The sequence below is a fragment of the Sebastes fasciatus genome, chromosome 21 (genome assembly GCF_043250625.1).
Source record: "Sebastes fasciatus isolate fSebFas1 chromosome 21, fSebFas1.pri, whole genome shotgun sequence".
Taxonomy (NCBI): domain Eukaryota; kingdom Metazoa; phylum Chordata; class Actinopteri; order Perciformes; family Sebastidae; genus Sebastes; species Sebastes fasciatus.
Window position 1 is genome coordinate 26,855,227 of NC_133815.1, and position 12,480 is coordinate 26,867,706.

General features: G+C 43.5%; 1 protein-coding gene across 4 annotated transcripts in view; it reads left to right on the forward strand.

The window, feature by feature from the left end:
- The window catches only part of reck (reversion-inducing-cysteine-rich protein with kazal motifs), an 80,110-nt gene that overhangs the window by 52,044 nt on the left and 15,586 nt on the right, over positions 1-12,480 (forward strand). For all 4 annotated transcript variants that reach the window (XM_074622031.1, XM_074622029.1, XM_074622030.1 and 1 more), the window contains exons 15-19: positions 5,374-5,496; positions 6,236-6,407; positions 9,503-9,692; positions 11,676-11,886; positions 12,058-12,131. In XM_074622031.1, coding sequence (XP_074478132.1) covers positions 5,374-5,496; positions 6,236-6,407; positions 9,503-9,692; positions 11,676-11,886; positions 12,058-12,131 — 770 coding nt within the window. The remainder of the gene's footprint in view (positions 1-5,373; positions 5,497-6,235; positions 6,408-9,502; positions 9,693-11,675; positions 11,887-12,057; positions 12,132-12,480) is intronic.

Genomic DNA, 12,480 nt, shown 5'->3' on the forward strand with positions numbered 1-12,480 from the left:
GTAAAAGAGGTTAAAGCACACTTCTCAAAGAAGACAGACTTCAGACTTCAATGTGGATTTTTAACTGTGAATACAGAGCACAGATAGAAAGAGGAGCCGGTCTGGAGAACAGGCACCTGAAGCATCCTCAGCAGGAACCTGAAGTCCCCCCTCTGTGGGTTTACACCTGGGCTCCTCCACCCGAGTTTCTTTTACATTTCTTGGCCACCATTATATTTGATGTTCTGGGTACTTTCCATTAACACTAGATTCTATTGTTTCCAAGCTGTTTCTAGGCTACTAGGTAGTTACCACTCTGAGTTACTGTTTGTCCTCCATCTTTTCCTCATTTTCTGTCACCATTATTTTCTTGTCAGGTGCTTGGATACAAAAAAAAGTGTTTATCACAGAATTTTTTTAATTTTTTTTTAATTTCATACCACCAGTTTTAGCATACAATAAGCTGGAATTTATTTTCCACAAGTCTCTCTTCATGCCACGTAGTCTAATCAAAGATCAGGAGATTCCTGTTTCCTTCACCAGTACCCTGTCTTTTGGTCACATTAAGTACAAGCCACATGTCTGCTTTTGAATTTCTAATAGATCCGAGTCATATAATTGACTATACATGAATACAGCATTCAGCTCCTGCAGTCGCTTACACCAGTTTCAACGTTGCCTAGTTATTAAACAAGTTTTAATACACAAACACGCCGTACTAAGAGAGAGATGATGAGTTGTTTCTAATATTTACACACACTAGCCTCTGAGTGGAGCTATGGAGTCAACTGATAAAACTAACTTAACCATATGAAGTGTGAAGAAATCTGCATATGAGGGTCCTCTGCCTCCGTACTGCGCCCGAACCAGAACAACCAATCAGAGCAGAGCGGTCTCTGAGCAGCTCGCTGGCGGTTTGACAGGAGTTTGTGAGTTTTGTACGTACGTACGTCCCGTTCTCGTGAACACGACATCTCAGGAACACCTGGAAGGAATTTCTCTAAAACTGATTAGATTTTTGGTGGTCAAAGGTCAAAGGTCAAGGTCACTGTGACCTCACAAAACACGTTTTCGGACAAAACTCAAGAATTGTTATTATAATAACACTAATAATGATAATTTCACTCAGATGTCTAACAGCATAAAGTGATGACATTTTGGACAGACATGAATATAAACTGCAGCTTGACCGGCTGGCGGAGGCACGCAACCACAAGGCTAGTTATTATTCCATTATTCTATGTATTAGACTCAAACTCTCCAGTAAACAGCATGTGATGAGATGGTTTGATCTGTCTGCTGCTGAGGACACAATGACTCCCAGACTGTTTACTAAAGTCCTCCCACACTACACTGAAAGGCTTCCTCTGCTGAGCCATCTGTTACAGACTGTAGTAATGTAAAAGCATACTGGAGGAACAGCGCTGGGCTCTGCTGTGTGCAGTGAGCAACTTTCACAGCAATGATCGGGCGCCATCTTCGAGCGTGGTTTCCCCTTCTGCTTCATAGATCCATTATTAAGGTTCAAGGTTGTCTTCATTATTTAAATGACTCTTTGAACCGGTTTGTTCTGCATCGTGGCAGGTTGTATCTGTAGGGATGGCTCGGATCAGGCAAGCTCGATCGGGCTTTCTTCAAGGACCTGACCTTATACAGGTCATGGAGGTCGATCGACAGTGTACCAGCAATGTTGCTGCACACCTTCACCATACCCTGCAGGCCAGTTTTATGTTTAACAGAAAGTGACCCGTGCCAGCAGATAGAAGTAAAGGTGAGAACAGAGTCCATAAAACAGGAATCAAACGTTTTCATAAAAGTGGTGTTAACATTAAAACTGTGAAGCTTACAATAAAAGTGCATTTTCCTGAAATCAGTGCACATCTCTTTAGTTTTTGACACATTAATGTTTAAAAAGGAGGATTTGCACCGATCAATAAAATCACTCACTACAGCACCATGTTCATAGTTATGAAATATAAGATGGGCAACATTAATTGTACAAACTGCACCTGCATGGATCTTTTACATACATGCACATTCACACTGTTGACCAACAGCACACCATCCTGACAGTGCAGACTTTAAGGGAATAGTGCACTGACAGCTCCCAGTGCTGTGTGAAGAATGAGACAGAACTTTGTAACTTCTCATACTACCTGGGCTGAGTAAAGTAGTAAAGTATCCCTCTGTCAATAGAATACCAGCTGTGCTTTCATCAGACATGTCAGCTTTTTGATGACTTCTGACTTCTCCTATCAACTGTTTTTATGACATTACAGCATTAGAGATGTGTGGCTTATTCCCTGAAGAGGGAGCATTGCAGACTTATGGAGTGTACGCTGCAGGGAAACTCTTGGACCAGTTTCTGGCTCACACACCTGGGCTGTAGTGGAATAGTCCTTTTTCTCTTAGGAAGGTTCCTAACGGAGTGAAAGGACCCAGAAATCTCAGTAGCAGCCATGATGAGAATCATGAATCCTCTAAATGTTGAGGAAAGGAGCTTCAATGCTTCCTTTATTATCTCCTTTAGCATAGGATACACTGGAGCATCATTTACCAAAGGATAGGAGAGAATAACATCCCACAATTCCTTGCGGCCGCAGCATTTAAAGCGACGCACCATTCCGCCGTTCATAATAACAAACGATATGCTGATCTTGCATATTATTTTCATACAGTCGTACACTAATTGTGATTCATGTTTAATATGAGTGGACAGTGACAACCATTTCATTTCACTTTATTTTTAATTAATTATTTATTTTGAACATGTAACAAACAAATAAATAAATAACACATAAAATGAACAGTAAACAATCAATTAACAAATAATTAACATAAATAAATATTACATGTCCTAAAAGAAGTTGGAAGAAGTATATGATCCTACACCTTCTCCAAAACTCCAACAATGAACTCAATATTTATCATATATTCCTGTTTATTGGTAATGAAGTGATATTTTCACTGGTTGTCCTCGTTAGGTCAGATGACCTTTATTATCTGTTGATGTAAAGTGTTCCAGCAGCAGGAGGACCTGTGGTATCTCTCTTTAACACACCGCTGGTGAAGCAGTCTGTCACTGAAAGACCTATTTAAGAACGCACGGGAGGAAGCAGCGTCTTTTGTAGTCCATCTTCAGAACATTGTAGTTTCACCACGGCAGAACCACGTCACTAACATCCGCCGCCGTCGCATCATAATGACAGAGTCTAGTGAAAGAGCAGTCGGATTCTCTGAACACCAAGGTTGTCTTTTCCTAAGTCCTTCTGAATTCTCCTTCTCATCTTTCCTTGACCTCATGACGTTTTCCATCGAGGTCAAGGAGAAGTGGTTAGGAAAAGACATTATTTTTTGACTTTTCGACCGCAGCCAGGAACTCATCTTTTTTACACTGCTTATAATTTCTCCCTGCATTGCTGTCATTTCTGATACTGCCCACTGGGGGGCACCAAAGTCAAAAACGTTCTAAATCCTCCCACAGTGTCTCTAACATGTTCTACGCAGTAAACCTCCACTTAGCCACTCCATTGGCTGAATGCTCTTTCTCTCTCCTCTGTCGCCGTCACCAGCTCAGCTCCTTCCCCCCTCACAGAGGTGTGCTGCTCTTCTGGCTTTGTGCTTTCATGTTTGTTTCCGCCTGCACTTCTAAGGAGGAGGGGTGAGCTGCTCTGCTCTTATTGGAGACAGATGTTCAGTTTGATTGGACACATGCTGTTGTTTTAAGTAGAGCCAAACTCCGTTCAAAAGTCTGGCAGTGTAATGTGTCGTTGGCTAACAGCGGGGATAGACACATCACAGAGCAGGACTCATGAACCCTGAAGAGCTTCTTCTCAGTTCGGCATGTTCATATTCCACATCGCAGGAGAGAGAGGACAGGGAGCCAAGAGATAGAAATACTTTGTCTGTCTCTAATCCTCAGTCATCTTGTTGACTGAGGTGTCAAGGTGCTGTGAGGCTTTCTGTAGCCTGTTATTCCCACATCATACTCACCATAGCAGGTGGTAGAAACGACAAAGGAAGTGCTGCTTGGTGGAGGAGGTGTGTGCTGAATTTAGATTAATTATAATAACTGTGAACATGTCATAAATTTCTCCCTTCATTTCCTATCAGCTCTCTACGGTTAGTTTTATGCATTCGATCAGAGCCAGCAACGCAGTACAACGAGCAACCGATGACGTGGTATAATAGCGAGTATAAGAAGTGGGAAAGTCCACTAAGAGTGGATGGAATGTGTGATGGATGGGTCAAACAAACACAGGACACTCACACAGGAGACCGCAGTGTGTGTCCCGTGTGAAACCAAAAGTAAACGTTGACATTCCGCTTGTTATGTAACGTTACGTAAAAAAGGGTGGTTACTTATTTACAGTAGTTACGTTGTTATGGTTGTTACGCTACGTTATTACGCTACGTTGTTACGCTACGTTGTGGCGTTAAAATGGTTGTTACGTTACGTTGTTACGCTATGTGGTTATGGTTGTTACGCTACGTTGTTACATTACGTTGTTACGCTACGTTGTTATGTTGTTATGGATGTTACGCTACGTTGTTACGCTACGTTGTTACGCTACGTTGTTACGCTATGTTGGTATGCAACGTTGTTACGCAACGTTGTTACACTACGTTGTTACGCTATGTTGTTATAGTTGTTACGTTACGTTGTTACATTATGTTGTTACGCTACGTTGTTACGTTGTTATGGATGTTACGCTACGTTGTTACGCTACGTTGTTACGCTACGTTGTTGTGGTTGTTATGTTACATTGTTGTGGTTGTTATGTTACGTTGTTATGGTTGTTAAGCTACGTTGTTAAGCTACGTTGTTAAGCTATGTTGTTACGCTACGTTGTTACGCTACGTTGTTACGCTACGTTGTTATGTTACATTGTTACCTTACGTTGTTATGCTACATTGTCACGTTACGTTGTCACGCTACGTTGTTACGCTACGTTGTTACGCTACGTTGTTACGCTACGTTGTTACGTTGCGTTATTACGTTATTATTTGAACACAAACCATGATGTTTCTTCTAACCTTAACTGAGTAGATTTGTTGCCTAAACCTAACCAATCATCTCACAACGTTAACAATGTGGCATTATGCGTTTCTGCAAGCGTGAAACATATTTAGATATTTTTGGTTCAGAAACATCAACATTCAACATGTCCTGTGGTTTGCCAACATTTTTTCTGGCACGACTAGAATAGTATGTACACTATGAGCATGAAAAACAAAATAAAATGCTACTAAATAAATGTATTATATACACCAACAGAAATAGTAACTAAAGATGTTCTGAGACAAGAATAGTCACCAATATATCCTGAACATACAGTCAAACGATGCTCACATGTTCTTGTGTTGTCTTGCTGTGCGTGTTGTCACCAATAGGTCACGGGACGTCTTTCAGGGTGGACTGCCACACCTGTTCCTGCTTCGCTGGCGACACCATCTGCTCTACGAGAGAATGTCTCGGCTTCGACAGCTCCGATGAGGACCGCAGACGCTTTACTGGTCCGTCTGTGTGTGTGTGTGTGTGCGTGCGTGCGTTCGTGCGTGCGTGCGTGCGTGCGTGCGTGCGTGCGTGTGTGTTTCATCAAAGTTGTTCATCTTTAGTTTGGTGATGAAATAAACTCTGCACAGAGGCGCTTTTTCGACGTGCAGCAACCGTTAGAGCTGCATTGATCTAATCCATGCAACCAGCTCTGATTGGGTCACGCTTTCTCTCTCGTTAGAACGGCCATGGATTGGATCAACAGCAGCTCTTTGAATTTGAATCACTAAACAAATCAGAAATGTCCAACAGAGGCCTGGAGCCTACATGTAGCCTACAGAGAGATCATTAAAATGGGAATCTAGTTGGAACTTTATACCTAATGTGGAGCAGAATGGGGGCTAATGACACCTTAACCCTGACTTACGTCATGGTTTATGACATGTTTGGTTGTATTTCTGCAGCTCTGGTCCATGGGGTTTTCAGTTATGATAACATTGATTTCACCAAAGTAATTAAGGAGATCCAGGAACGTGGCAGCTTTGCTAAAAATGGGTCCCGCACAGCAAGAAAACTCAAGCGGTCAGATGATGAAACGCCCCCCAAACCCAAGGTGTTGTGGGAAGCCGTAACTTTAGTCAGTACAGTGTTATCAGAACCAACAGAACCAATGGCCAGACCTACGCAAATATAACCCAAGTTGTAATTTTCCTTTTCTCCGTCATACTACTTGTCCTCTCCCTCCCCGTCCTCCTCCAGGCCTTCCCTGTAGCTGTCCAGACCGCTTCGTCCCAGTGTGTGCCTCTAACGGGCGGACCTATCCCAGTGCCTGTGTAGCTCGCTGTATGGGTTTCAAGGACCACCAGTTTGTCTTCGGCCTGTGCCGCCTCAGTAACCCCTGCGCTGGCAAGCCCTGCCAGAGGAACCAGAGGTGGGTTCAGCTGCTGCTAACACAGAGCACCAACTCTCTCCCTCCCTTTCTTTTCTACTCGTTCTCCTTCCATCTCTCTCTCTGTGGCCCTTATCAGTATAGGCTTTGTTACTGCATTTCATTCACAAATCCTCATCATCATCCCTCACCCACAAGCTTTGACCCCTGACCCATGGTCTAAAGGCTGACAGGAATAGAAATAGAGGGAAGCATTGACAACATCTATTTTCAGCATTTATCTATCTGGTGTATCTCAACTACAGGGAGGCCTTTCTTTGAAGCAAGCCTATATTAAAGACAGGCCTGTATTCCTAACTTTAAGGATTAAATGAATATGTAAGGGAAACGTAATGTGCCAGGCTCTAACATCATTCATTCATTAGGCCTTTGTATTCATGCAGAACATCGGCCATTGATGAATAGTTTCCGCCCTTGTCTGTCTCGGGCCATCTTCTCCGGCTCTTTCCACGTCAGTCTCTTCTTTTTCAACTCTTGTTCCGTGCTCCTTCTCCAGGTGTTTCCACGTCAGTCTCTTCTTTTTCAACTCTTGTTCCGTGCTCCTTCTTCAGGTGTTTCCACGTCAGTCTCTTCTTTTTCAACTCTTGTTCCGTGCTCCTTCTCCAGGTGTTTCCACGTCAGTCTCTTCTTTTTCAACTCTTGTTCCGTTGCTCCTTCTCCAGGTGTTTCCACGTCAGTCTCTTCTTTTTCAACTCTTGTTCCGTGCTCCTTCTCCAGCTGTTTCCACGTCAGTCTCTTCTTTTTCAACTCTTGTTCCGTGCTCCTTCTCCAGCTGTTTCCACGTCAGTCTCTTCTTTTTCAACTCTTGTTCCGTTGCTCCTTCTCCAGGTGTTTCCACGTCAGTCTCTTCTTTTTCAACTCTTGTTCCGTGCTCCTTCTCTAGGTGTTTCCACGTCAGTCTCTTCTTCTCAACTCTTGTTCCGTGCTCCTTCTCCAGCTGTTTCCACGTCAGTCTCTTCTTTTTCAACTCTTGTTCCGTGCTCCTTCTCCAGGTGTTTCCACGTCAGTCTCTTCTTTTTCAACTCTTGTTCCGTGCTCCTTCTCCAGGTGTTTCCACGTCAGTCTCTTCTTTTTCAACTCTTGTTCCGTGCTCCTTCTCCAGCTGTTTCCACGTCAGTCTCTTCTTCTCAACTCTTGTTCCGTGCTCCTTCTCCAGCTGTTTCCACGTCAGTCTCTTCTTTTTCAACTCTTGTTCCATTGCTCCTTCTCCAGCTGTTTCTGGGTCTTCCTCTCCCCCGTTTGCCTTGTGGGTTCCATGTCAGCGCCTGCTCGGTTATTGCCGTTTTGCTTCTTAGAGTGTGTCCAATCCAGCTCCACTTTCTCCTTTTCAGCTGTACTTCTGCTGTCTCTTGTTGGGTGCGTTCCCACAGGTTGATGTCGCTGATGGTCTTTGGCCACTAGATCCCAGGATGTGTCTCAGACAGTGATCAGTGAATGTCTGCAGCTTGTTGATGATGTTAGTGGTGCTCTTCCAGGTTTCTGATCCATACAGCTGTACTGTTTTAACGTTGGAGTTGAAGATTTTGAGTTTGGTCTTTAGTGAAATGTTTTTTCCAGATTTTCTTCAGTATGTTGAATGCTGTTCTTGCTTCTCCGATTCTTGATTTGATGTCCTCGTCTGTTCCACCACCCACAGCTAGAACACTTCCTAGATATGTGAATTTGTCGACCTCTTCCAGTGGCTGGTCCCCGACTGTTATAGGATTCATGCTTTTGTTGTTGATCCGCATGATTTGGGTTTTTGGTCCATTTATTTTGAGTCGCAGCTCAGCTGCAGTTGTTTCTAGCAGCTGTTTGGTGGGTATGTGAGAGCAGTGTGATGTCATCAGCAGGCTCTAACGGCTGTGCTAAAAGAATAAAGGATCAGAAAAGAGGATACAAATTCAAACAATAACGGATGTCAAAATCTAAAACGTACATATGAACAATTGTTACCTTTTTATTAAGTATATTTGATCATAATATAAGATATAATTATTTAGAAATATCCCTGTTTACTGATCTACTACGTTACAGTTTGCTGTTTTTTCAGTCAGTGTTAAGCTACTGGCATTGAAACACTTCCTGCACAGATATTTCACAATAAAAGCCTTCTAGAACATCAGAAGGATCTGTCACACTCCTGGTTGTCTATTAAAGGTACCCTATGTACCCTGAGCTTTCCTGTCAAGGAATACAGTTATAGTTCCATTCAGTGTTTGTTTTATTATTTTTATTTTATTATTACCTGAAATTTAGAAAAACAGATTTTTGGCCGGACCGCAGAGGGCAAAAAATCTGTCACTGAGTGAGTGATGAAGTTATGTGATTGGTCGGCCGATTGTTGGAGTTTCCTCATTGGTCGTTGCTCTTCAAAATGAAAAGTCGTCCAGCGCGACGCGTCTGGCTCACTAAACTTGGACCAAGCTGTGAAACTAAGAGATCTAGTTCTAAAACTAAATGACATTCAGCAGTGACATCATCGCCTATTTCTCTCTCAGAATGTTCTCAGAAGTAGATGTTGGTGGATCGCTCAGACGGAATAACAGAAAGTTTACGAGCAGGCCGCCATGTTGTTTCCTGTTTGAAACGTAGAAAGTAGAATTAGTTAGAGTGTGTTTATCCTCCATGTCTACATGTTTCAGTCAGAGATTGGTGAGTGATGCATTCTGGGAGACTTCTATCCCCACATACACACAAGCAGCAGATTCATCGCCTTCACTCACACCCCATGATGACTTCTGTTATCCTACAGCATACAAGGTCTTAAACGCTTTTCTTGGCTCTCTGTTCAAAGGCGGAACACACACACACACACACACACTAATGAGTGGAGGTATGTGGAGACGTGGTGGTTGCTATGGTGATAAGAGCAGGGTTTCTTTGTGTTTGGAGGGAAGCTCTTTTATCACAGCTTTTTTACCTAATATCCTCCAGCGTGTGATGTTTCCATCCGTCATTGTGTGAATGTGAGTTGTGGGTGGGATGTAGTGTGTACAGTACATACTATTAGTAGTCTGGGGCTCCTCACCTGCTCTCATGTGAGGACAGGGGGTAGTATAGATGAATAAAAAAAGGCATATTGTGTGTGTTTTCAGGTGCATCCCGAAGTATCGCGTGTGTCTGAGTGACTCGTCAGACTGCCCGCAGTTCGAGTGTGTCGGCCGACCGGCAGCCTGCGATAAGAACAGTGTGGAGCCGGCCTGTGATACCGATGGTCTGGTCCACCCCAGTCTGTGCCAGCTGCAACAGGCTGGGAAGAGCCTGGCCTACATGGGCCACTGCCAGGTAGGTTCCACAGGACGGCGGGTGTCAACGGAGCTCAGGGACGGCTGTCTTCTACCTGAGAACACTCATCTCTGACCTCGTTGACGCTGTTACTGTGTGTATGTGCAGTACAGGCCTGGACCGCAATCAAGTGCAGCTTTCAGTGTTGTTAAAGCTAAAAAGCACTCAGTAGAGTGCTTCATCAAGGTCTAGTGATCCTCTCAGTTAGCTGTTACCTTCAGAACGCAGAGGACAGAGCACTAAAAGGAAAAGTTCTAAATCAGATTAGCAGCTTTATTCTCGTCTGGAGTGTGACTCTGCAGAGGAATGATGATGGTCATTTTGCCAGTTGAGCTTTTGGTCTGTTTGGTCCAGACCAATGTATCCTGACAACTACAGTATAGTGTCTGCACACTGACTTTTAGTTACTATTTCATTATTTCTCCATTATGTATTATTGTACATCTAATGAAGTAACCAGTTTGGTGTCTATCTATATATACAGCACCTTGCTCTATGTAATGTCGGCCGTTTGCCTGGTGATGCGGCCCAAACTAGTGGTTTCAGGGTATACCAATACTAGAAAGCAGTACGATACCTTGTTTTATTAGTACCGATACTTCAAGACTGACAGTGTTTTAAAACGAGCCGTGAGTGGCGTCGATGTGCGAGGGGGCCGTGTGTGTGTGCTTTAGAGGACGCCATTAGGATTGGCATCCCGCGGGAGCAGGCGGTCAAAAACTAAAGTGTAGTGACAACCAGAAGGATGGAGTCAACTAGAAGATTAAAGCAGGTGATGAACGTCTCGCTCTGAGCTGGTGTTTCTATCAGCACAACTCCCTTCAAAAGAAACAAGGAAACAACAGCGTGGCTCTGATTACCGATCAAACGTAGCGATAACATTCCATTCACCATCTTCTCTGAGTCTGTCCAGGCATCTCCTGTCATTCAGCAAACACATAATCCGCCAAAGAGCACGTGTTAAAGTCTCATGGTACCGTGTGACTCTATAACGTGGAGAGGAGAAGCGGTCCGCTGAGAGGGACTCTTACACACAGCTCTCTCTACAGTTACTGTGGTGTCTTCTCATTTTAACAGCTTTGCTCTCATCAACTTTGTGTGTTCATCAAGTTTTACATTTTTCCCGTGGTATCATTTCAGTATCGGTATCGAGGTATTTAGAATTTTGGTATCGTGACAGCACTTGCCGAAACATTGGCTTTTAAAATCCAGTGTGTGGACGATATACTTTCTCCTCATTGAATCTGCTGTCCTGCATCTGGCCTATAGGATGGGATGTGCACACAACTACCTATCTCATATTGACAACCATATAATAATTATAATACCATAAAAATACAGTATTCTTAATATTACACTTCCATGAAGTTGGGGGACTTGGACAAATAAAATAAAATAAAAAATGAGCAACAGAGGCTGCGATATTGTGACGTTTAATCTCTAGTATGGTTCAAATGGTTCAAATTCCCAAATCACTGGATCCTACATTTCCCATAATGCAACTCAGTTGTGTTTTTCCTTAAATCTTCTTAAATCTTGACATCACTATGACATCATCAAGGTTATTTTCTCAGACCTGACACAGCTCAGACATGAAACCAGTGAGCATGGACCTGGGATCAGTATGTGTGACAAAAATAGTCTCAACTCAAAGATTTACTTACTAGCTTTTCAGGGCTTTCAGTAACACGTCATGGTCTTCATCAGCGAATGGTATCTTTGAACCGTGACCGGGGTTACAGCTTACTTTCACGTGGCAGACGTTCAACACTCAGGCAACATGATGACACCTCAGCCTGTTCCATTTGAAAGCTCTGATTTCCATCAAAAAATGTAAAGTTTGGCCTCAGGGTATCACCAGAGGAGAGCTCATAGAGTCAACCAAATAATCACCAAGACAGACAGACAGACATAATGTGAAGGAAGACAAACATATATATATGTATATAGTTTACACATTTGCTCTGTGTGCTGTGTTCTCAGGATGCCTGCAGGAAGCCTCAGCCCATTTGTGGCCATAATGGTGAAACCTACAACACAGTGTGTGACGCCTTCTTTGACCGCGTGGCCGTGGACTACGAGGGCTCCTGCCACGCTGTCGGGGCCATGTCTGACGTGGCCCCCGACTCTGCGTGCAGTGTGATTCCCTGTCCGCCTCTGTCCACGCCAGGCTGCCAGCCTGTCAACCCACCTGGTGAGGAAATCACCATTTTAAGACTCTAAATATCTAAAAGACTTTGTATTTTTTGCATTGAACGTCACACAATATTCACCTCACTTGATGGCTCTTCCATTATGACATGTATACAGCATTAGTTTGTGGAGGTTGTATAGAAATAATCCATGACCTCTGACCTCTTTCCAGGAGCCTGTTGTCCGATATGTGCCAGCATGCTGCAGATCCTCTGGAACAAAGAGCTGATGAACACTTTCTCTAAGGTACAAACGGGTCACTGTTCACCTGTCAAAGCTGCTGTCAAGTTCACCAATAATGTGCAGACCTTGGTTAGACTGATGTTTAACAGAGTTCAGTATGTGATGCTGCTGGGATCAGATGTAACTACATATGTTGACCACTAGAGAGCACTATAAATCCAAAGAGTCCCTTACTGCAGCTACAGGTGGATGCACAAAAAAACCCATTATAGTAGCAGTGCAGTTACTGAAGGACCAAATACTGTGACGCACAAGTCCTGTTTCACTGTCAGTATGTTTCAGCATAACATACAGCAATAATCCCTCTCAGTCATCACTGGTGACCCACTACAAGTGTGTCTGTATCTGCTGT